This window comes from Pteropus medius, unplaced genomic scaffold (assembly GCF_902729225.1).
Source record: "Pteropus medius unplaced genomic scaffold, Ma_sr-lr_union100, whole genome shotgun sequence".
Classification (NCBI taxonomy): domain Eukaryota; kingdom Metazoa; phylum Chordata; class Mammalia; order Chiroptera; family Pteropodidae; genus Pteropus; species Pteropus medius.
This window is the reverse complement of record NW_024351647.1, coordinates 2,375,424-2,400,256: the sequence shown is the minus strand read 5'-3', so window position 1 is coordinate 2,400,256 and position 24,833 is coordinate 2,375,424. Positions and strand designations below refer to the sequence as shown.

Here is a 24,833-nt window from a genome sequence, read left to right as displayed (position 1 = left end):
CTTTATTGGGAGTTTCTGGATTAAAGAAAGTAACCTCACATCTGGACCATATAAAGAACATAAGTCCTATCCATACATAACCACTACACCATTATACATAAGCAAAAGAGGGCATCAGGTGTTTTCTTTGAACTTATTCCCTTGTGTTCTGCAGATCGGAGAGACCTTGCCTCACTAAACAGGAAAAAAGCATTTTAAACAAAAACATTTAGTTACTTATATTCGTGTCAAAAGAAGGTATAATAACTCAAATAAGATTTGTGACCAGAGAATGTTCTGATCAACGATACCATCTATACCTTGTAAAGAGCACAGGTTAGAGATATTTGGGATGAGAATCAGCGCTGGAGGGGGAGAGCCAATTTAATCTCTTCTTTAGGTTGTCAGTGTGACTTCATTATTTTGTATGAAGTATTATGAATGGCCAAAATGATAAACCCACATCCAAATATATGAAGATAAATTTCACAGTGAAACATGATTGGAATTTTTCTCCCTTCATTGGTTTGGTTAAACAAAAGTTGGCTGGGAAATTAAGGGAAAATCATGGCTATCTCTAATCACTAAATAATCATGAGCACAAATGAATTGCTCTGGATGGACTGTACACTGGGTTGAACCATCCTCTACCAATTTCACCCACAGTTTCAAAGTTTCTCTTCTCTTCTTGCTAGTTTTCTTAGATAGAACTGCGTAATTAAAGATGAAAGCCACAGAGAAATGACAACTTCATATTTGTCTCCTTCAGTGTTAAATATTTATAGACAATATTTGGGATCACTGTAAGTCATTATGTAATAAGATGGGACAAGGTTACTTCGTGTTATAAAAAGATGTATAAAACTTATACCGAATAATTGCTTTGCTTTTCCTTCCAGGAAAACTTTGGTTAATAGGATAGGGGAGTGGTCATAGCTGTGGATTATGGTAAAAATTCAGGTGAAGTTTCTACATATTTGTGAACTAGAAGACAAGACATCTTGTTATAGGAGTCCTAATGTCTTTTATCATATAAATATTACACAAAGAAAATTTACATTAGGTATAAAAAATCTTTACATTCTATACATTTTGTTTTTCCTTATAGTTCTTTTACATAATATATCTTTAGACAGAAATTCACATATAGTAAAAAGGCAAGTTAGTTACCAAAGAAAATGAGAAGTGACAATGCTCTTAACAAAACAAAATTGTACTTGTTTTGGCAGATAAACATATGCTCAAACTTATTTCAAGTCAGTACAAGACACAAAAATTTGTATCCTAGGCTTGGCAAATGAAAACTTTGTTCCAAGTTATTTCTGGAACAGTCCACTAATCCCATGTAGCTCAGTACAAATAATATTAATTTACATACTGTACTTTTTGGCCTTTGCTGGACTGTAAAAACCTGTGATGAAGCTACTCGTTCCTGTCCATTTCAGTGATAAATTCTGGAATGTTTGAGACCCTCTATCCTTGTTAATTTGACTAAGGGGACTGTGATCTTTTGAATTCCAATAAGTTACAGATTTTTCGCACAAAACTAACCTGGAATCTGTATTTTGGATAGCAGGTAAGAAGAATGAAAAAATTTGTGTTACATGACTGTTTAAAGAAACTGAGCTGTACTGTCTTTGGTCTATATCAGAGGAAAATAATAGTGAAGAATATGAATTTTAAATATTATCATAACCTCATGTCATTCCATATAAGGTAAGTAGCAGAGTGCTTCTGTAAGTTTATATACCAAGTGGTAGACCTAAGCAGCTCTGCTGTAGGATTTTTGAGTTTGGATTTAGAAATGGGTAAATTTGTGAAATGATTCTTTAAAACACTAATCGAAAGCAAATCACTAGCTTTGTCCCTAAAGCTCAGTACAAGGAGGTACACAAATAGGAGCTGGCCTTTCATCAAAGAAGCTTCTTAATGGTCTGAATCCTCTAAGGAAGCTACCCTGTATATATGTACTTTGTGTTCTGATTAAGACTTGGTGGTGTTGGCTTTAGGTTTGGAACTTCTAATTATTGAGATTATATTCTTGGCAGTTGGTCAACTCATGAATTTCAAGTCGGTTTAGTACCAGGCTTTCCAAGCATGGAAGGTAAGTTCCACTCAAAAAGAAAATGACCATATGAATTTTTTTTAGAGAAATAAAGAGGCTGACAAATTTGTGAACAGTTGCCCAGACAACGAAATGAGCCCATTTATCATTAACCTTCACTAATAGATAACTTACAGAACTCTTACTTGTGATTTTGCCAAATACTGCAGTTTACATTGTGATCAAGTTCTTCATCTTATAACAAACTGAACTTTATATTTGTGAATTTGTGTAAATAACTAAAAGTTGTTTAATTCACTTCCACATTTTATGGAGGAAACAAAATTCCAAGTCACATGCATGCCTGATATTGTATATATACATATGTACATGCTTGTCAGCTGTTATTGAAGGTCGTAATCCAATTAGCTTATTTCTAAATAATATTAATAGATAGTATAAGCACAAATTCAGCTCAAAAACAGTTTTTCCACAAAAAAGGGTAAAGATGGTACATGTAAAACTAAACAGACTTTAAAAAAACAGCCACAAAGTCTCAATTCTATCCACTATAGATTATATGAGGACAAACATTTTTTGTATTATTTACTTTAGCCAGTCATGTCTGAGATGGTAATAACCATATTTTCAGGTATTTAATTTGGCTACTTTATTATGATTGTGAGACTAAAACTATGAGTTGATCTGCAGTTAGATAATGTCATGTTGTTTAATAAGCCCACCTGCAAAAATTTGTGTTCTCTAGAAGTTCACTTCTAGGTAGATATCATGTGTGTGTGAGTGTAGTGAGGAAGGATGGGGAAAAGGCTAACTGATTAGTTATGAGGTAGTGAAGTGGGAACCAGATTCATAAAGAATACTGGAATATAAACAAGTGAATCTACTTTTGGAATATTGGTATTTTAATATTATAAGCAATCTTTGGATGGAACAAAGTAAATCTCTCAGTTCACAGAAAACCCTGGGGAAGGAAGCAAATTCATTTTCCAGGGATTTTAGTTCTAAGGAAGAAGCAGGCCACATAGGAGAAGCTAACTAGTCATGTTTTTTTTTTTTTTTTTTTAAATCATGCTTTTGCTATTAGTCTTAAGGGAGGAAAAGTCTGTGGTATTAATGGCAAAACTTTTACATTCTTCAGTTTTTTTCCCCTTTGTTTCAACTGACTGGAAGAGAAAACAGTACCACACTGTAAGATTCTTTTAGATTAAAAAAATGGTAATGAGATTTTCTTTTTTAAAATACCCTTTTCAAAGCTGGTCAGTCTAAGGTTCCCTGGGTCTTTGTGTTAATCAGTTTAGGAAAGATCTCTGATAACACTTATCTACAGATTGTGCTCCTTGAGTGTTTGGGCTAAGAACAGTCACCCTGTTCCATTTGAGCTAAGACATGATTGCTTTTTGCAAGCTGGAGGCTTTCTATCTTCTTCTGTGCATGTTTCAGTTGAGTCTTTAGAGCATCATTATCTGCTTTCAGGGTATTTATTTCCTAAAGGGAAAGGAAAATGAGGTAAGTTAATAAAGCAACAATGAATAGTAAAATCAGTTACAGTATGAGGAGTACTACAGTTGATTGGCATCTCTTATTCACTGTGGCTGAGAATTAAAAACTATTTTCAAAACAGGTATTTTGCCCTGAATAGGAAATAACAAGTTAAATATCAAATGATCAGGTGCAAACAGCAATTAGTTTTCGTTACTCATATCAAAGATGTGAGTGGCTAAGAGGCAGAATAAACCATTCCTGAGCGATAGGTGACTAATGACAAAACCTTTGGATGTTGTGAAGTAGGAGACCTAAACTTGGCAGAAACAGAGTCTGTGTTCAGGTTTAAGGTATGAAAGCAGTGTCTCAGCATACTGTAATATGAGATATTACAGTTCATTTAAAATCCTCCTCCCCAAATCACCGAAAACTAATGGACTCTTGATAAAGATAGGAATTTTATTCTTCACTCTAAACTGAGATCTAGTTATCTAATTTTCAGTGATTTAATTATAAAGCAGCAGTTGGTTTCCAGTCTTTTTTTCAATTGAAATATATTTGACACATTGTGTAAATTAAAAGTGTACAACATGTTAATTTGATACTTATATATTGTAATATGGTTGCTATTGTAGCTATAACTAACACCTCTGTCATGTTATGTAATCATCCTTTTTAGCTGGAATAATTAAGTTCTAGTCTCTTAGCAAATATGATGACTTTAATACAACATTGTTGTCTATACTCATTGCACTGTGCATTTCTAGGGCTTATTTACCACTTGTTCTTCGTTTGTACCCTAAACATCTGTCCTGTCCTCCAACCCCCATCACCTGGTAACCACCGTTTTACTCTCTTTTTACAAGTTTGGAAAATTTTACATATGTGATAAAATACAGTATTTGTTTTTCTCTGATTTATCTCACTTAGCATAATGTGCTCAGGGTCCATCTATGTTGTTACAAATGGCAAGATTTCATTCTTTTTTATGGCCGAATAATATTCCATGCCACATTTTCTTCATTTATCAAGTCAGTGGACCCTTAGGTTATTCTGAATCTTGGTTATTGTAAATAATGCTGCAGTGAACATAGTAGTGCATTTGTTTTTGAATTAGTGTTTTTGTTTTCTTCCGATAAATACCCAGACGTTAAATTGCTGGATCATATGGTATTTCTATTTTAAATTTTTTGAGGACCTTCCATAGTGTTTTCCACAGTGGGTGTACCAATTTACATTCCCACCAACAGTACACAAGGGTTTCCTTTTCTCCACATCCTCATCAGTACTTGTTTCGCTTGTCTTTTTGATGATAGCCATTCTAATAAGTGGTGTTTCATTGTGGTTTTGATTTGCATTTCCCTGATGATTAGTGATGTTGAGCATCTTTTCATGTACCTCTTGGCTATCTGTGTGTCTTTGGAAAAATGTCTATTAAGTTCTGCCCATTTTAAAATTGGATTTTTTTTGTTATTGAGTTGTATGAGTTATTTATATATTTTGGATATTAACCCCTTATCTGTTACATGGTTTGTAAAAATTTTCTCCCATTCTCTAGGTTGCCTTTGTTAATTGTTTCTTTTGCTGTGTAAAAGCTTTTAAGTTTGATATAGTCTCATTTGTTGACTTCTACTTTTGTTGTTTGTGTTTTTGGTGTCATATCCAAAAAATCATCACCAAGACCAGTATCGAGGATCTTCTTCTCTACATTTTCTTCCAAGAGTTTTATAGTATCAGGTCTTATGTTTAAGTCTTTGATCCATAGTGAGTTAATTTTTGTGAGTGGTGTAAGGTGTCCAGTTTCATTGTTCTGTGTTTTTCCAATTTGCCCAACATTTGTTGAAGGGAGGATATTTTCCTCATTGGGCGGTCTTGCCTCCCTTATCGAATATTAGCTGACTGTGTAAGCAAGGGTTTAATTCTGGACTATTTTTTCTCTTTCATTGGTCTATATTTTTGTGCCAGGACTATACTATTTTTATTACTGTAGCTTTGTAGTATAGTTTGGAATCAGGAGGTGTGATACCTCTATCTTTGTTCTTTTTTATCAGGATTCTTTGGTTATTAAGGGTCTTTGTGGCTCCATACAATTTTTAGGATTGTTTCCATTTTTGTGAAGAGTGCCACGGGTATCTTGATGGGGATTGCTTTGGGTAGCGTGGACCTTTTAATGATATTAATTCTTCTAATCCATGAACACAGGTGTCTTTCCATTTGTTCATGTGTTCAGTTTCTTTCAGCAAAGTCTTGTCATTTTCATTGTATAGATCTTTCACTTCCTTGGTTAATTTATTCCAAGTATTGTTTTTGATGCTGTTGTAAATGGGATAGTTTTCTTTTTCAGATGTTTCATCCTTAGTGTATAGAAATGCAGCTGATTTCTATATATTGATTTTATATCCTGCAACTTTACTTCCAACAGTTTTTTGGTTGAGTCTTTGGGATTTTTCTATATACAAACTCATCTGCATTTAATAATAGTTTTACTTCTTTACCATTTTGGATGACTTTTTTTTTTTTTTTTTTCATCTAACTCCTTCAGCTTTAAAACTTCCAGTATTATATTGAATAAGAGTGTTATGAATAGGCATCCTTGTCTATTTCTGATTTTAGAAGAGCTTCAAATTTTTATCAAGTGTAATGTTAGCTGGGTTTCGTTATATATGGCCCTGATGTTGAGGTATGTTCCTTCTCCCCAATCTGCTGAGTTTTTTTTTTTTTAATCATGAAGGGATGTTGTATTTTGTCGAATGCATTTTCTTCATTTATTGAGATCACGATTTTTACTTTTCATTTTAATGTGATGTAATACATTTACTGATTTGCATATGTCAAACCATGCTTGCATCCCAGGGATAAATTCCACTTAGTCATGGTGTAGAACCCTTTTTATATGTTTTTGAATTAGGTTTACTAATATTTTGAGAATTTTAATATCTATATTTGTAAGTGATATTGGTCTGTAGTTTTCTTGTGGCATCCTTATCTGGCTTTGGTATCTGGGTAATGCTGCCCTCATAGGATGAGTTTGGAAGTTTTCCTTCTCAGGTTTTGAAAGTTTTAGAAGGACTGGTGTTAATTCTTCTTTGAATGTTTGGTAGAATTTGCTAGTGAAGCCATCTTGATCTGGGGGTTTTCTATGTTGGGAGGTTTTTCATTATCAATTCAATCTCTTGTTATTAGTCTATTCAGATTTCTGTTTCTTCCTGATTCTGTCTGGGTAGGTTGTGTATTTCTAGAAATTTATCCATTTCTTTTAGGTTATCTAATTTGTTGACACATAATTGTTCATAATAGTCTCTTACGGGTTTTATGTATTTGTGTAGTAACAGTTGTATTGTCTCCTTTTGCATTTCTAATTTTATTTGAGTTTTTTTTTAGTCTGGCTAAAGGCTTGTCAATTTTCTTTTTTGAAGAACCAGCTTTTAGTTTTGTTGAGTCTTTATTTTTCTTGTCTCTATTCCATTTTTTTCCTGCTCTGATCTTTATGATTTCCTACTCTCTACTAACTTTGGGCTTAATTTGTTATTAGTCCCTTGAGGTGTACAGTTAGGTTATCTGAGATCATTCTAATTCTTAAGATATGCACTGTTGCTATAAACTTTATTCTTAGAACTATAGCCCGTAAGTTTCGATATGTTGTATTTCCTTTTTCATTTGTCTTGAGATTATTTCCATTTTGATTTCGTTGACCCATTGGTTGTTCAGAATTATGTTGTTTAGTTTCCATATATTTGTAGGTTTTCCAGCTTTTCTTTTGTTGATTTCTAGTTTTATACCATTGTGGTCAGGAAAGATAGTTTGGTGTGATTTCAGTCTTTAAATTTTCTGAGACTTGTTTTGTGCCTTATATGCTCTATTCTGGAAAATGTTCCGTGTGCACTAAAGAAGAGTATGTGTTCTGTTGCTCTTAGATGGAATTTTCTCCGTGTGGCTGCTAAATCAATTTATTCTAGAGTGTGGTTTAATTCCAACATTTCATTGTTAATTTTCTGTCTGGATAATCTATACATTGCTGACAGTGGGGTAATGAAACCCCCTATTGTTGTATTGTCTATTTCTCCCTTTCGATGTTAGTATTTGCTTAATATATTTCATTGCTGCAGTGATGGTTGCATATATATTTACAATGATTACACTTTGTAATACTTTTTAAGCCTTTATAAATTAACTGGTTAACACCAATCTAATAGTTACAGTTTTCTAATTCTGACTTTACTTTTCACCTCTGCTAGAGTATTGTCGGAAAGTAGGAGATAGGACAACAGCAGGTGTCCAAATACTCTATTCTGTATTGTCAATAACCAATGTACTTCTTTTTGTTAGAGTACAAAGTACATGGTGAGCTGTGAGTGGGGCTATTGAATTACAGATAGACAAGTCATTGTAAGCATTTTAGTTAACTGTAAAGTGAGACTTGTTCTTTTAAAATGTAATAGTTTTCCCTAGGTTTCTATGACAAGGATAAAAGTAGAGGCAACTGGGAAGATGGCGAGAGGCTTTAGGAGCTCTGGTATTACTGGGTGGGAATTATTTTGGACCTAACGCATCTGAAATCTTTCTACCACCTTCTCGCAGCAAGAAGTCATCGTTGCCAACTACATGGTACCTTTTCATGTGCATGTAAAATGTCAAGATCTGAAGCAAACAGCAGGGAGGGCATGGAAACCCAGCCCTGTATTTTACAGAGCACCAAACAGGTCATAGAGTTTAACAGCTAATGTAAGAAATATCTGGGACTAGAAATGCCAATCTTTGTCCTCAAGGCCAAAGTTCTTTTCTCTCTATTGAGTTCACTCTTCAAAATTTCTTTCATTTTTCTTAAAAGTTGTTCTTGGCAATTTCTACCCCTAAAAAGAGAGGGCTTTGTGTAACCCACATTTTGCCATCTGATTGACTTTAGTCTTAAAGCATGTCTTAAAAATACTCTGAGCAAGAGAGTACTTTTCATCCAGAAAATCTGTTCTTTTTCTCTATGTTCCTCCTAATATTATATTCTTTGTTCCAGGTACCAAACTAAGGGTTTCTTCATGTATATCTAACTCAATTCCTGGGAGTCTGACAGGGAGGGTACAACATTGAGAACAAGGTAGGAAATCTTGAGACCTTCTTGTACAGTTTCACTGTGTAGAATTACTAAAGGAATTCTACGTAGGTGAATATTGGTTTTACATTTATACTGATAGGTCTCTAAAAACACATTGTCAACCTGGATGTTTTGAAACAAGGCAGATAGTCATTCCTCCCCTTTAATAAAGCAAATGATAATGTTGGATCTGATATATCCTTGCTTGCCTGTTATTGGTAAGAAACTACTGTCCCCATAAGAAGTCTAAGTCAGCTCAACTCGAGTTTTGTACTCTTAAACAAAAAGAAGTACATTAGTTAATTGACTCCACAGAATTCAGTGTTTGAACAACTGACTGCTGTTTTATCTCTTCCTCTCAAACCTTTGGCCACCATATTCCCAAACTCCTATTTTGCCTCCATTAGGTACCTTATTAGATATTGTGAGCCTAACAAAAAAGCAGCTCCCAATATCAACAGTTGTTACCATTTTATAATTATATTCAACTGTGCATTGGCCAGCTACTATAGATTTAGCTATTCTTTCTACCTGAGATGTTGTTAGAAAAGATTTCCCTCATATTAAAAGGGAGGCTTTTTCCTTTGGTGAGGTATAATATACTTTTTTTTTTCTTGGTAGCAAAAAGATCACCTACCTTCCTCTTAAGAATATACCTAGGCAACCATGAATGTCTCCAAACATAATCCTGATGACTAAATTAACAAAGACCTCTAAGGAAGAAGGATTTAGGCAAGTTTATTTGAAGTTCCATCTAGAAAAAGGATGTGGTGTCAGCACAGTAAAACTGATGAGTAGAAACTGGTTTTTCTCAAGGAGCCTATTGTGAACAGTGCTTTTGGCCCTGGCACCAACACTTTAAAATGGTACCTTTATGGTAATAAGGAGCCCTGTATATCTTGTTCTACTCATGTAATGTGAACCAGGGCCCCCATTGGTTTCTTTGAGAGAAAGCCAGAATCCTTTTTTTCCATCCTTTATCCTGCTAATAATCGACCTGGTCTGACTATTCAGTTCACATACCCTCCCCTGGTTTAGCCCCACTTCTCTCAGAAAGTCTGAAAAAAAAAAGGTACCTTTTCCAGCTCTTGGTAAGTTGGGAGTCTGAGGTGACGGAGGTCCTCCTTTGATTTTATGAGGGAGTCTTTATTCTCCCACTTGACAAAAGCCCGCTTTCTGACCAATACTGGGCTGGGGCATGGAGATGTGGGACTGGGAAGCACATACAGAGTGTCCTGGGCTGTCTTCCTTGGGGAATACAATGTGAAAGGACCAGAAGGGCCCTCACTGCCAATCCAAGACAGTAATTCGGTCTGGGTGGCCTTGTGGGCGACAGTCCTCTTGAGCCGAACAGAAATCTTTTGTGAGGACACACCCATGAGCATGATGGTCCGATCCTTACTTTCCTCACTTTGTTCTACAGCCTCCTCGTTAGGGAATGTAAAAGATCCTTCCTCGGGTGCTGCGGGAAGATACATGACATATTAGTACTCTAGAAAAGCAGAGACTCAAGATTGACACATTAGTTTCAAATGAGATCTTTCTTATTGTTACAGGAATTCCAAAGGTCTAAAATGGACTCATTTTCAGGCACCCAATTTGGAGAGTGAAAGGGGCAGCCTAGTGTCAGGCTGCGTCCTCCCCGGGAGAAGGGCATCTTTTTCTATTTGCACAAAGGTTTTCTAGAGGATTTTTATTTCTGCAGAAAAATTGAAGCCCCTGCATCAATGCTATAAAGTTTCATAAATTAGAGCAGGGTCATTATATAGACAGACATGCCTTATAAATACCTTCAGTGCACCCTGGGATTTGGGAGCTGTCAGCACTCAGGTTTTGGTCCTGAAACAGGTGGCCTTCAACAGCTGGTAGGACTTCGCTATGGCACCTATTTTCCCTTTTGTACAGTGGACACAGCTTAACTGTGAGAGGGCATTTCTAGCTGTGTGCAGGTAATCAAAATGTATTTCCTTGGTTTGATACTGATTGAAAGAGGAGTCATTCTTTGAACCAACACCCCTGCCCAGCCTAGATATTAACCAAAAGGATTAAGTGCCTGGAAAAATAATAGCAGTGGATATATTTTAGATCTACGTTTACTGCTAAGATTCAGCAGTAATTTTGTGTTGTGCAATTTTATTAAAATGTTTTATATAGGTCGTTAGTCATTACTAAACTTTCTAGCCAAGACAGTGGCCTGGTGTAGTCAAAATGACTTCTGGACATGAACAAAAGTTCTCTAATTAGCATTTGTAATCTGAATTGGCAGTTTTGATATGAGAAAGCTTACAAAGATCCTAGTTTAATTTTTTCCTAGGGGAACATAATTAAACATTAGGTGTTTACCTAAATCTCAAACTTATAATTACACTGTCTTTTTTGGAGGAATATCGTGGGTGATATTTTTGGAGCTCTATTTTCCAACTTTTCTGTAGCAGTATGCTCCTTTTACCAGCCGAAATTATAAACACTTCTATTATTTAGGTCAAATTCCTAGACATACAGAAAGGTTGGGATAGATTCTTACACATTCTATCTTTTTAGGAGCAAAAAGAATAGCAAATAAAAAAGCAACAGAAAAGGAGTCCTTAAAATGGCAGGAAAAGTTCCAGGAGACCACAGTGTTATAAAAGTCAGGAGAGTTGTACATTTTAACAAAGGAAAAGTAGGTAAGTTTAAAAAGGTACAAGCTCCTTTCCAGGCTTCACACTGAAGCCCCACACCTTTATGTTGTTCTCTGCCACTTTTCTTCCATGAAAATTTACATTTTAAATGACAGAATTGTGTTGCCCAAAGGTGATGTATAACTCTTAAAATATAGGCTGCATAATATACAGGCATGTCTTCCACAGTGGTATCTGTGCTGGTGATGTCTATTAAGAAAGGGAAGGACAAAGGTAATCTTTCTTCCCTGGAAACTTTATCCTTTCCATTTCACTTTACAAGAGGAAAGTTCCAGCGCCTACTTACCGTGGAGCAGATCTTTGGCTCCCAGTGAGCAAAGGTTAGGAGTTGGCCCCACAGAGGTGCTGTTCTCTGTGGGAGCTGCTGAGTTCTTGGCTCGCTTCTTGCACTCAAACACAACCAGATCTTTGCATTGTTTGTGGCAGTTCATCCCACAGTCTGTGGAAAAGACACCCTAGTCAGGAAGTCTTTCACTTTCTTCCGGGGTCTCAAAACCACATTTATGCAGTATTCTTTTGTCACACATGCTTGTCCCATCTTTTGGGACTAGGATACCCAACATTCCTAATGAACTTAGCATTTTCACTTGGTCAGCCCCTGGACCTCTCAGTCTTGTTACCCTTATCATGAGTCTCTGAAGTGGAAGTGGCACCTTGGGAAGAGGTGGCGTCTTGGTTATCTCATGCATAGTGCCTACTCAAAGGAGACCCTCTGGAGCTTCCAGCTGTTAGGCCATATTATTTTTCCCTTAGAGTAAAAGGCCTCCTTTTTTTTACTCTTGAACTTTTCTAGTCACAAGGAGGTATCTACTGATAAAAGGGAAGCTGACAAGGGCCTTTGGTTAATCACTTCTTTTCCCAAAGGGATTCTGTACCTTTCATTCGCGATCCACATTCCATGACCATTAGAGCATAATCTACCAGCCATCCCTATTTCTAGGGCAAACAAGGCAGAGAGAGGATCTTGTAAGGGGAAGCTGCATAACTGGTCACTCAGGCACTCCTCTCTATACTTTGTGGTGGCAGTCCGTCTTAGGAGGTAGTCTAGGGAAGCAAGTTTGGGGATGAGGCTGTGCCGAGAAGCTGTGGAATGAATGGACAACTACTATGGGTAAACTGCGCTTTATAGAAGAGTCCCTAAGACAAGGGAAAACAATGCAGTTGACCAAGTTGAGCCTTACCTTTACATCGATATCCTTGTTTGATCACTCCCCAGAGCTATGAGACAAACAAGACAGAATGCACCACACATCATTCATATGTCTGGTATGAGGCTAGGCACTGACATTTATTCTTGATTTTTCCTCGTTCTACTTTATACCTCAAGTGGGAGGGAAACCTCATTTTTCTCTCACATGTCCCTCCTGACCTTAAATTGAAAACAGGAAAATTTTGTGCGGATAAGAGTCAGACGTTCTTGAGAAGCTCATTATAGTGGATTTATGAGCCAGGCCTGAAGTGGATGCATCATAGGACAAATAGGCTTCTCAGGGACTCCAAACTAAACAAATATCTAGATAGCTGGGGTCAGGGGTGGGACAGAGCCCAGAAGACTTCTTAAAGACAGTACCTTTTGAAGTGGGAAGGGGTGAGGATGTCTCATTTCCCTTTTCTAACATTTGGAACAGCATATGAATATAAGACTCAAAAAGTATATCCCAAATTCAACATTTCTTTACCATTTATCTAAGGCCTCAATGCACCAGAGGGAAAAATAAATCAGGAAGGAATGGGAAAGGATGAATGCAAGTAAAAATCATGCATTTGCGGACTACGTTATTTTACGTGTTTGCTTAGGCTCTAAGCTGGGATAAACTGATGAGGATTGTGAGGTCTGTGCCTGGCTTAATCATTTAATATTTTGTACCCTTCCCCAAGTTCAACCATGAAGCACTCAAAGAACTTACAAATCCAGCACAGTTGTCACAGAAAGTGGGCTTCAGGTAGGTTGTCTCTTGAAAGTTGTGAGGAAAGCCCAGGCCGAGCTTAGAGTAGATTGAGCTGGCCCTCATGAAGTAGGCTGTGATCTCGTCCCTGCTGATAAGGCCTTCCCTGGCAGCAAATGACATAGACAAGGATGTGAGGGGGCAAGCAAGGGTAGCCTCTAGCCTTAGAAACTCACCTTTCTTTTTTATCCTTCAGTGGTAGTATAGTATTAACTGACAGTTACCTACGTGAGCCCTCCTCTTAGTAAGTGTACAAGAATAGGATGTAATAGGTGAGAAGGGATTACTCATTTTTATGGAGTTGTTCTTTAGCTAAAGTAGGTTTTCTTAACTAACTGCTATCTACAGGACTTGAAAAATAATGGAAATTGTGTGTATAGAAATAGCTTATGCTCCAGTTTCTGACTTCTGAGCACATAATACATAACTGGAATTTACCAATCATACATTTAGTTTTATATAGAGGACAAAGATTAAAACTTATATAACGTTGCAAAAAGTAAATATGCAAATTATTAATACTAGTTTCTCACAATCTGTAAGGACAAAACAAGAAGGAAAACTAAACTTCTTAAAATTTATAGTTGACTATTCCTAAACTGGTTTCTTGGTCTGTTGTGGTCCAAACCAAAGTCAGACAGGCATTTATTTGATGATTGCTCTCTTAGCCTCAGTTTCTTAGCTCGAATAGCCATTTACGATCTATCACAGCAACAACACATCCGAGTTTATAGATTCTTTTAGTGACACACCCATAAACTGTTCTTTCCAAAGGTCTCATGACCACATATTCCTATACATAGACCCTCACCTGTCTTTGTCCATCACACAGAAAGAAAATGGAAAACTTGCAGCAATCTTTTCAAACTCTTCCTGAGAAATGTATCCATCTTGGTCATGATCATAGTTCTTGAAGACAGACTGTGAAAAAAGGAGTTTCTCTGATTATCAAAGAGAAACCAGTCATTTCTCCCTTTGGCCAAATGCCAAAGGGGCTGGAGTGGCTGATAAAAGCCTCTCCTCAGCCTGATGAGAGGAACAAGGAAATGTGTTCCTTAAGCTGCTGCAAAGGTACATGGGTCACATCCCAGATCTTTGCTAGTACTGGAATTTGGAGGGTGGCCAGGAGTTTTTGACCCATTAGCATATCAATTATGCCATACCCTGGCTGGTGGACTCCTTGATTGTTGCACAGAGGGCTGTTCTACTTTGCCCTTTCATTGCTCAGCTTAGATTACACCTTCCCTCTGAAGCAGTGCCCAAATTTTTCAGTTTTAGATTCTCTTTATTACCTTTACTTATACTCAAACCTTTTCCAGCACTTGTCTGCCCTTTAAATATATACTTTCCTGCTAGGTCTTTAAGAGGAGGCATACCTTCCTCCATACGAGGCCAAAGTGTGCTGGCAAAATATAACTTCTGTTCTGCAGCCACAATACGAGAAGTGGTTCCCTGTGTTCAGTAGGAACAAGTTTCAAGTCTCTCACCTTATGTTTCTACCACTGCCCCCCGCAATATCCAAAACTAAGCCAGGCAGTGCCTTGCTTTCGTCTGCTGAAACACAGCTGTACTTACATCCACCATCCTCTGGACATGTTTGCTTATAGTCTTTGGGTCAGGTTTGGGAGATATTCCAGAGGCCCAGTCCACTACTACTGGTGGCTTTGAAGGTGTTAGTGGCTAAAATGAAATAATCAGAGACATCCCCATGACTATAATAGTCTACAGCTCTTTCCTTTCTCATTACCTGACAGTTGCAACCTTCCTCCACCCCCCGCCAAATGCTATGTGGCAAGGAGCAGAGAGCCCACATGTCACTGAATTTAGAACAGTAATCTTGGCTAACACAAGTATTTCGCTTTACAGTTTATAAAATACTCCTCACATACATTATTTCCATCTACAGATAATTTAAAATTCTTAACTTGAGTTTTAATTTCCTCTCCATTAAACTTTTTGTCAAAGCTATCAACAAAGTAAAGTGAATTACTTAACTTTCTTCTCTGTTCTCTACTTACTATTTAGTAGAGATGTGGATAAAGTGAGAAATAGATAAAAGGCAGGAAGACAAGAAATAAATCTGAGGCCTAGACAAGCTGGAATGAAATATACTCTCAAATATTTGACTTGGTCCAAATTAAAATCTCTTCTAAAAATGGGAGAAGGCACTCTTTCCACTGAAATACTTGAAAACCTACCAGATATTTTCAGTGAACATCTTTCATTACAATTGGAAGCTAGAACTTGATCTTCCTTATAGAAACAATGAAATTTAGCCACCTGACAGGTCAACTGAATTTCTTATGTGGGGGCAATTCTCTCCCCTTGAATACCACTTGTTTTGAGGCTGAGAAGCTTCCCAGGATACTGGGGATTACTGGTCCTTCAGAAGACTGAAACGATTAAACCTGCCAGTAGGAGAGGCAGGGCCAGATAACCTGTGTAGCTCCTGCTATGCAGTGCCAACTGTGTGCTATTTGAGGACTTCTCTGCACAAAGGGTCAAAAGACTCAGAAGATTGCTCTTTCTGACCCTGATGACTACAGCATGATGGGGCTTATCTCCCCACTAAGCTGGAAATCTTCTGAAGTTTAGCTTCCGACAATACGCATATTGCTCTCATCATCATCAACAAATCACAGAAGAAAACAACAATGTGGGGACACTTCATAAAAAATAGGAGGGAGATGTCACTCCAGCTCATGATACTGTTTCCCTTCTCTAATTTGTAAACCACTGACTGATTCCACTACTCATTCTGATGCTTATGGCATTTAGTAATTTACCATTCACACATCATTCTTATCCCTTCACCCGCAGGCTCTTTATGGTCTGGAACTATTTCTCATACATAAGTTGAAGCTTTACTTCTAGAACAAAGTTGGGCATATAGTAGAAACATAGTATGCTTATTAAACTGAATTAAAAGTTCCTTCAGATGAGTGGCTTGTAAAGCGCCTGTTACCTGCAGGAGTCTTAATATGACAGACTTACTGGGGCTTTGTGGTTCCTTGGTTCCCGGGCATAGGAAAGCTCATAGATTTCATCCTCAGTGTAGTAGAGATCTAAAGATAACTGCAGATCAAAGTAGAACAGGGTTAATTGCTAGAATGCTGTCTGCCTTGCCCAGGGCTGATCTCTTTCTTCCTTAGTTCTTTCTCTCCAGTGGTTTAGTCTTCTAGGTGCTTAGTAGTTTGTTTTTAAAATTCACAAAGTTTGGAGGGTGTAACACTTACTGTTGTAATAGCTCAAGCATTAGTTCTTTTAAAATGTTTTTAAATTTTGGAGAAGTCTGAAGATGCCCTCATTTAAACTATAATATTTAAGCCTTTAGCCTTTATATGGAACTTAGGCCCTATCTGCTCAGGTAGTCTGCACTTTACTTGTTCTCTCCCACAGCAGACAGATGATCTGAAAGGATAGTTTGCATGGCCTGCTACTATTAAAATTTGATTCGAGCAATAGAACCAAGCTTAAATAATAGGTATTAAATGATATTAAGAGTTAATGAGTTTCATATATTTTAGAACTATACAATTTTAGAGGAGAAAGGTCTTAGACCTTAACCAAGAGTCTATGAATAGGCTTCAGGAGGTTCAGAATGCAAAAACATGCGTATTTTTACATATATGGATTATGCATATTTTTCTGGGAAGAATGTTCACAGCTTTCATCACGGGATTTTTGATTCTCAAAAGTTAAGGTTTTGTACATCTTTCCACAGGTGATGATGTCTAAGGCTGAGACCTGCCAAGGTCACCTGACTAATTACCAAAAGGTCTAGGATTAGACATCAGCTGGAGGTAAAGCCTGAGGCTCTATCAGAATCATTCTCTGATGTAGAAAGAGGCTATAAAAGTTATTCCATTCTGCAAAAGAAGATTAAAAATTGTATAATTTTAGAAGTGAAAGAGAAATTGGAAGTCATCCCAGACACTAATCCCTCTGATTTTACAGAGGAGGAAACGGGTCTTAGAGTTATGTTTCCAGTCACACAACTGGCGTGACTACAGAACAAGTCTGGCTGAAAGGAAGTCATCTAGTCTCCCCCTGCGCTGCTACAAGTGTCCACCTTCTCTTGGCTTAAGTGCTTCCAGGAGCAGAGATCTAAGCCAGTTGTGGTAAGAGCCAAATAATGAACCTGTTTTACTTTTTGTTACTCACTGCCTTGTCCTTTTTTATGAGTACACACTGTCTCCATCTCTTACCAAGCCTGTATCCTGATTTGCTGTCAGCTCCTTCCAGAAAGCTTGGGGCTGCTTTTGCAGGGAGAAGGAAATACTTCTAGGAGTTCAAAGAGCATACTGCTTAAGAGCTGCTGGAGTCCACCGTCTGGGTCTGAATCCAGGCTCAGCTGCTTAATAATGTGTGGTCTTCTTGCAGGTTATGTCGTTGTGCCTCAGTATCCCCATCCACAAAATGGAGATACAGTATTTGCTTCATAGAGTTTTTATGAAGATTAACTGAGCTAATACTTGGTAGGGTGCAGAGATTGGCACCTGGCACACAGTGCTTAGTAATTATCTCCTGAATGAGACTCACCGTCAGCAGGTGCACCAAGTCCTTGTTGGCTTCCAAGGGTGGGGCTACCTCTTGCAGCTGGACCAGTTCGTTGATATGATTGTAAAGGGCCAGCAGCTTGTGGACGTTCACCTTCCCATCCTCCAGATAGTCGGGCATGGCTTCGTATAGGGAGATGAGGTCCTTGAGGTGCACCCCCAGGATGGGGATCTTAAAGTGGGTGCACTCCCCATAAGCTCGCCGGTAGTTGTCATAGTTTCTGCAGGAGGACAGCAGCTCAGTCATCTCACCCAGGACCTATAAAACAGAAGAGACCCAATCTCAGGTATCCTCCAGGCAGAGTGTATTGCCTGCAATAGCCACATTGTTTACTCTCAGCCTGTACTATGATTCACCCCATCTTTATTCTGTCCGGCAAGGATTGATTCATCTAAAAGGTGCAGATTATGACTCCCAAATGAAAACTCCAGCTTATGTCAAATGTCACTGTTCTTTGATTCTGCTACATAACTGAAAAAGTTTAAATGAGGTCATATTTATCATTTTATACTAAAATTTTTCTTTTAAAAAATAAGTCCCTGATATAAAAAGTAAAGAGTATATGGTGAATAGTAAGTGTCCCTCCAGCCACTGTCTCTAAGCTATGCATTTCCTTTCCCTAATGTCTTCTGAATGCTTCTAGAGCCACTGTACTACTTAACATTTGAAATGTGACGTTAGAAGTGCTGGCTATGTGCTGGCCATGGGGAAAAGCATGTGTTTTAATTGTGGAACTTCAGTTGTCTATTGCATGTTCTTATTCTTTATGCTTTGCTATATAGGCCTTATCTCAATGGTTTTCAAAACAGGCCTGTGTTTAGGAAGCATTTGACATTCCATTCACTGACTAAAACCCTAAACTAGAAAGACTGAACAGACTAGATCAATTCCTAGCAAAGGATATGCATGAGAATGAGACAGAGGGCCCAGGGAGCTCTTCCTTAGAGCTCACCCCATGCCTCGGCCTTGGAAGGGGCAGGCTGTTCACCAGCACAAAAAAGGAGCAGCCAAATCTGGTGTTCTTTTCAAATATGCCTGGTTCAAGTCAGCAAGCAGTTCACAGAACCTCATTCCCCACGTGCGATGACCAGTTTTTTCATAAGCAAAGACAACAAGACTGTCTGCCAATCATGTTACAACACAAAATGACAATTTTAAACACTGCTGGAAACTCTTTTAATAAAACTGTGGCCTAAGAAGTACCATTTCTCCCCAGTGAAGAACTTGAGGTTTTAGTTATCCTCTCTCCATCACTTTGAGTTGGTAAGGGTGCCCTCTGGTCACACACCTCTAGCAAACAATGCAGGTGACTGAAGTGTGGATGGTGCCCACTGATGAGACTAACAGCATAAATGAGATATTTTTTTCCTTAGAAGGTAAAACTACTTGGGGGACACTTGCTTCAACCCTGGACTAATTCACTATATAGAGCACCCTAAGGGGCAAGCAGCTACAGACAAGGAAGCACTGCTTTGGGGGACCCCAAGTTGAAGAGGAGGAGCAAGCCAAATAAGTGAAAAGACACAAAGGCATGTTAATCTCTGTGACTGTTTCCCTCTGTCACCTCTGAGACATGGGCAATCTCTTCAGATCTGCCTGGTCTCAGCAGAGCTATTAGAGAATTATAAAGTGACCAGACCATAGGAGGTGGGGGTGGGCAGCATCCTCAGAGTCCAGTATTGTGAGAGCAAGAATGATTAATAAGAAACTCCCAAAAGGAGGCTAAACACCTGGGAAAAACATGGGACAAAAAGGCACAGACATCTCTCCCTGAGCAGACGATTTCTGTTCCAGCTTGAGAGGATTGGAGTTTGAGTTTAGGAAGGGAAGGCTGGTTGGTCCTCTTAAATGAGATGAAAATGCTCAAAGAGCAGTTGTAATTTAACCCACACCATACATAGTTGCGCTGATATCCTCAGTATGTCATAGTAGCTTATATTTCTAACAGCCTTATGTTATAAAAGATTAAAGTCTATTCTGTAAAATCTAAGAATGTAGAAAAATGCATAGGATATTGAAGAAAAATATTCCTCAATGAAACACTATTACAAAACAGCACCTGAAAAGCTCATTTCCAATTATCTGGGGGAAATTCAACTATCTAGAATGTCATTCTCCAAGGAATCTTGAAAGCTAGGGTTTCTTTTTGATTTGTTTTCTTAACTCATATTTTGCATTCCTATTTGGAGTAAAACAGGTTGTTCAACTGTTTACAGGGTAATTTCTGAGTTGTAAAAACTCCATGTTCCTTAACTGTATTCCCGCATTCACTCTTGGCTGCCATAGTCAGACAGAAAGAAAGTGCAAGGACCCTTTTTTCTTGCATCTATGCTGGAACTGTAGCAGCAGGCAGTAACTGCTCCAGGTTTGTCAAATAGATGCGTTTTTGAAAGCTAGGATTTTACTGTGTCACTATATAACTACACTTGACATGCATACTGAAACACTATTCCTTTCTGGAAAACATTCTGGAGCAAGGGAATCAGTATTAAAGACGGTGACTGTGAATATTCAGTGGCATGTGAGCATGGGAAACAGGCGCACATCGTTTCAGCTGACCAGCAGTGACACTGAGGCAAGATTGAATTACAGTCACTCTCAGATCTATGATGTCCCCATCCTGTGGGTTTTCTTGAGGTTTGCCTCCTTGATATTTTCCCTGGTTGACAGGATAGTGTGGTTCACAAATGCTTCCTGGGTTGCCCCTCAAGGATGAAATGATGTGGGTCCTAGGAATGATGCTGAGGAGCCCAAGAGGAGACAATCACACTGACCTTATTGATTTCAGGTGGGACGTGCGAACTTGTCTCTTTGAGCCTGGAGATTGAGCTGTGACATAGCCCACCTATCACAGCCATCAGTGTATTGAAGTTCTGTAGTTGGTGGAGCTTCTATGACACACAAAACAGATGAGAACAGAGTCACTGTACCTGTCAGTTATATGTGAGTTTAGAGGCTGCCTCTTGTCTCTGTGCCCCGTCTTCCTTATACTGTTCAAAGACTAGTGCTCAGATGTTGTAATTTCCTGTTCGTTTCAGGCTAGCAGGTCTCAAGTCTAGCAAGGCTTCCCTCCCTTTGTGGTTCTTTAGGCCACCATCTAGATCAGTGGTTTCTAAGAATCACCTGAAGTACTTGTTTAACACAAAGATTTCTGGACCCAAGCCCAGATATTCTGATTGCCCAGATCTGGAGTTGAGCTTAGGGATGTGCTTTTAATATACTTTTAGTTAATATCAGAGCAGGTGGTCCATGTACCAAACTTTGAGGACCACTGGTCTGGACTATCTAGGGCTGGAGAAATGCATCATTAAGTACAATCTTTTATATCCTCCGTACCAAATTAACCAGACATTTTTGAGGGCAAGGACTTTGTCTTATTCTCCTGTGCAATTCCAGTGCCTATTTAGGTCAGTAATTGGTATAGAGAAGCTAGAATCTCTGGTGAATTTCAAATACGTGTTCAAATTTAAGTGGTCCTCAAATAACATTGCAGGTCCTCAGATAACATTGTTTCAACGTCATTTCATTATTATGTTGATAAGTTGCCACAGGAACCTAACTTGTTTATATCAATTAGCCTCTGGTAAGTTGGTTTCATTATCTGTCATTTTGCTTAAAGTTCAAAACCTATTAATGACCTTAAGTGAGGACTTACTGTACTGTTTTCCTCTTATCAAATGTTTACACATTGTCCCTCAAATATTAAACCCAGACATTTAACATAGCATGGGCTCAAAGAACTAAGACAAATTCAGCTCTTGGAAAACTTGGAATTACCCTTTTCTTTACCATGCAGGCCAGACTTGGGAAACAGTGCAGGCTGATAAGCATCTTAAAAATGTTAAAGATCTAAACATCTAAAACCGTATCCTGACCCCTAAGATGGTCCTCACCATATTGCCCTTATGTGGGAAATAGAAAAGCTGCCATATCTAGAGCTCAGGACAGTTTAAAACACACTAATCCCACCATGGTTCAGGAGGGAAAAGACTCGCCTCGGGGAGAGGGGATAATTTTCCTCAGCCCAGGCCAAACTCTTGCTCCATGACTCACCTGAGCCACCTGGATAAACTTGATGAAGACTTCAGCTCGGAGCTGTGGGGTGGGGCGGCTGAGCACCATCAGCTGCACCCACTGGGAGATGCCGTTGCACAGGGCAATGGACCGCTCCATGGTAGGGTTCTCCTTCACGCAGCTGTTCACCAAGTAATTCTGATAATCGGAGAACTGGGGGGAAAAGAAACGCATCAGGATTGCTGCTCTGGTATTGTGGGAGATCCGAGGGGCATGTCGCCTCTGCTTAGCTGATGGCTCAGAACTGCTATGGGACAGAGGAGCTCTTGGCCTTCTCCTACATGTCCTCTACTTGGCTAACAAAAATGGTTAGGGGAGAAAATCATATTCTACCCACAAAAGTCATTGGGCATAAGTGGATGTGTACCAGTTTATCCAACATGTCAGTTAATCCAAATATTGTATTTGGGTAGATATTGATACTTCTAAATTCTAAAGAATACAGAATAAAAGAAAGATCTCAGTACTAATTTCAGCTCTGCAGCTAAAGGGCAAAAAAAAAAAAAAAAAAAAAAATCAAAAATTATCTTTTTCAACCCCCAAATATGCTCTCTCCATTTCTCTCCCTCCCTTCTCACCCTCTCCCCCAGCTGTTTTCTTAAGAATGAGATGATAAAATCTGACCTATCTAGCACATGGAATTGTTATGAAGATCAAACATGATCTTCAAACATGAAAGCACTTTAACTTTTCAAAGCTACATGAATGTGAGATGGTGCTAATAGGATACTTATTCACTGTATGCTAAAACAAACCTGTTTGGATTTCCTTTTAACTTGAATAGAGGCCAAGTGAATTGGATATATAAAACCTGGTTAGCTAATTTTGTGACCAAAGTTTCCCAACTGGACAATAGCACTAACTGGTTGATGATGAAACAGCATATATGGAACTGGAACTGTCCCAGATCGCCGTATAAGTAATGATTATAGCTGTTGTGGCCCTGTCACAAACAATCCTCAAATAGGATAACCAAGAGGGAAGAGTAGTCTACCCATTCACGTGTTTCTATGGAAGTTTTTGGTGCTGCTCCCCAGCTATTTCCAGCTCCCTTTTGAAATCAGGTGTGATCATGTGGCATAGTTTAGCTAGTAGCACATCAGTGGAAACGATGTGACTCTGGAGGGGAAAGATACAAGAGCCAGTGAATGATCTGCTGTATTGCCTTTCCACTGCTGCAGAGTGTGTGGAAATTGGTGTCAAGGTGAAGCTTCCCGCATCTGGGTCCCTGAGGGACTGGTCAGCAGAGGCTCCTGATGACCCCTGTAGCTAGGTTAGTGTGAGTGAAAGATAAACTTTTGCTTTGTTAAGTCACTGAGATTGCTCGAAGTGGTTGTTACTTCATATACACGCCTCAGTTCTGCCTGACTGGTAATACATTGATGAGAACACTCACAACCTAAATAAAATAAATACAAATTAAGCCCTATTTTATTGTGCTGTGATTACTACTGGGTAGAAGACAATAAGTAGGACTAAACTATAGTCTTACTATAGTTGATACTATAGTAGTATAAAACTATACTCCTCAGAGACTCATAAAGCAAAAATCTCACTGGTTCTGAGAAAATACCCATGACTCATTCCAGGGGTATACATTTGTATACCTCTCCCGCTATAGGGAACATATTGAATTCACTTTTTTTTTTTTTTTTTAAAGAATCCCGGTAATCTTTATACCCCACCCCCCAAAGTATTATAATAAACAAGATATCAAATGCCACTCAGTTCACAGCAGGGAGAAAGTTCTGTCCGATCCCATGCTGGAGGGGAAATTATTGTTTGGGAAAACTGTTGAGAACTGTGTAGGAAAAGCAAAAAAGTCCCCCAGTCTTCTATGCTGGGGGGCCTTGCCATTTAAAAGAAATGAAGGTTGGAACTGATATTTTCTTTTGCAAATAGAACCCTGCCTCAACTGCAGGGGAGCACAGGCTCAGAGTGCTTGTTCTACTGATTTTTCACTTCGGCCTCCCTTGATCTGAGCACTGGCATCACGCAGACGTCCTGCAGGCCTCACTGAGCAGCCCTGCCAGCTGGGCCTCAGCAGGGTTCAGATTTTCAGTGTGATAAATGGGTCCTTTCAGTGGTCCTCCCCGTGACAGGAAGGTACTGCCAAATGGAAACTTCCCAGGTGGAGCTTTCTAGTCTGGGCTTGTAGTTCTGTCTGGGGGTGCCAGTAAGGAGACTGGGGGGATAAGGCAGATTAATGCTTGGAGACATACTTCCAAATGGGAGCTGGGGTGAGGGGAGTTCCTGGTTAACTGGGCAAACAACTTTGTGAAAAAAGGGCAGATGTCCATGTTGTGGGTGACAAGATGAAATATCCTCTGTAACCCGGTTTTCTGTAACCAGGTTTCCTTCCAGATACAATCAGGCTCAGTAAGTTGGGGCTAGGTGATTGAGGAAGGCATGTGACCCTAGCCCCAGCTCAGTCTAATAAGCTGTGTGACCTTGTTCAAGCCATTCTTCTGGGCCGCCAGCCACTCATCCAGGAACAGAGGTCATTTTCAGAAATGCAACCAGCAACGAGGTAGTCTTTATTTTTAGAGCAAAGCTAAAGACTAACTTTCTGTGGGACTGGGGGTTGAGTAAAGGTATCAGCTCTCAGGAAAGCATATTGGCCAGTGAGAGTCTGTTGGCATCTGACAATATTGACAAGTTCTCTTATATGGAGCCAGTGTTCTTTGGTATCACATACGAAGTTTTAAGGAACAAGATTTGGGTCAGTATAGTTTAGAATCATGGGTGACTGCTGGGCCATGTCAGCACCACTTCAAGAATTTAGATATATTCTGGGCTAGACCAGTAACATCAACTTTATTTTGGGGTTTCCCTGAGCGATTCAAAACCTAGGACATATCTTAGAGGACATCTCCATTATTATTTTTTTTTTATAGAGAAATTTTTAAAAATTTCTGGAAGCCTAACGATTAGCAGGAGTAAAAGGGGTTTGTGTGTGT

The 24,833-nt window shown here is 38.7% G+C and overlaps 1 protein-coding gene and 1 pseudogene across 10 annotated transcripts in view; both read right to left on the bottom strand.

Annotated features, from left to right (window-relative positions):
* Window positions 1-983: 983 nt before the first annotated feature.
* Window positions 984-24,833, bottom strand: part of RASGRP1 (RAS guanyl releasing protein 1) — an 86,194-nt gene continuing 62,344 nt past the window's right edge. For 7 of the 10 annotated variants that reach the window (XM_039843935.1, XM_039843934.1, XM_039843933.1 and 4 more), the window contains 11 exons: window positions 21,853-22,026; window positions 20,574-20,690; window positions 17,782-18,057; window positions 16,234-16,314; window positions 14,815-14,919; window positions 14,051-14,160; window positions 13,201-13,345; window positions 12,475-12,511; window positions 11,580-11,732; window positions 9,689-10,074; window positions 3,037-3,529 (listed from right to left, as the gene is read on the bottom strand). In XM_039843935.1, the coding sequence (XP_039699869.1) occupies window positions 3,395-3,529; window positions 9,689-10,074; window positions 11,580-11,732; window positions 12,475-12,511; window positions 13,201-13,345; window positions 14,051-14,160; window positions 14,815-14,919; window positions 16,234-16,314; window positions 17,782-18,057; window positions 20,574-20,690; window positions 21,853-22,026 (1,719 nt within the window). In that variant the 3' untranslated portion in view covers window positions 3,037-3,394. Of the gene's footprint in view, window positions 3,530-9,249; window positions 9,367-9,688; window positions 10,075-11,579; window positions 11,733-12,474; window positions 12,512-13,200; window positions 13,346-14,050; window positions 14,161-14,814; window positions 14,920-16,233; window positions 16,315-17,781; window positions 18,058-20,573; window positions 20,691-21,852; window positions 22,027-24,833 lie in introns of all 10 variants that reach the window. The other 3 variants (XM_039843941.1, XM_039843940.1, XR_005648889.1) reach the window with 2 other exon arrangements.
* LOC120587260 (uncharacterized) lies at window positions 20,051-20,183 on the bottom strand (annotated as a pseudogene).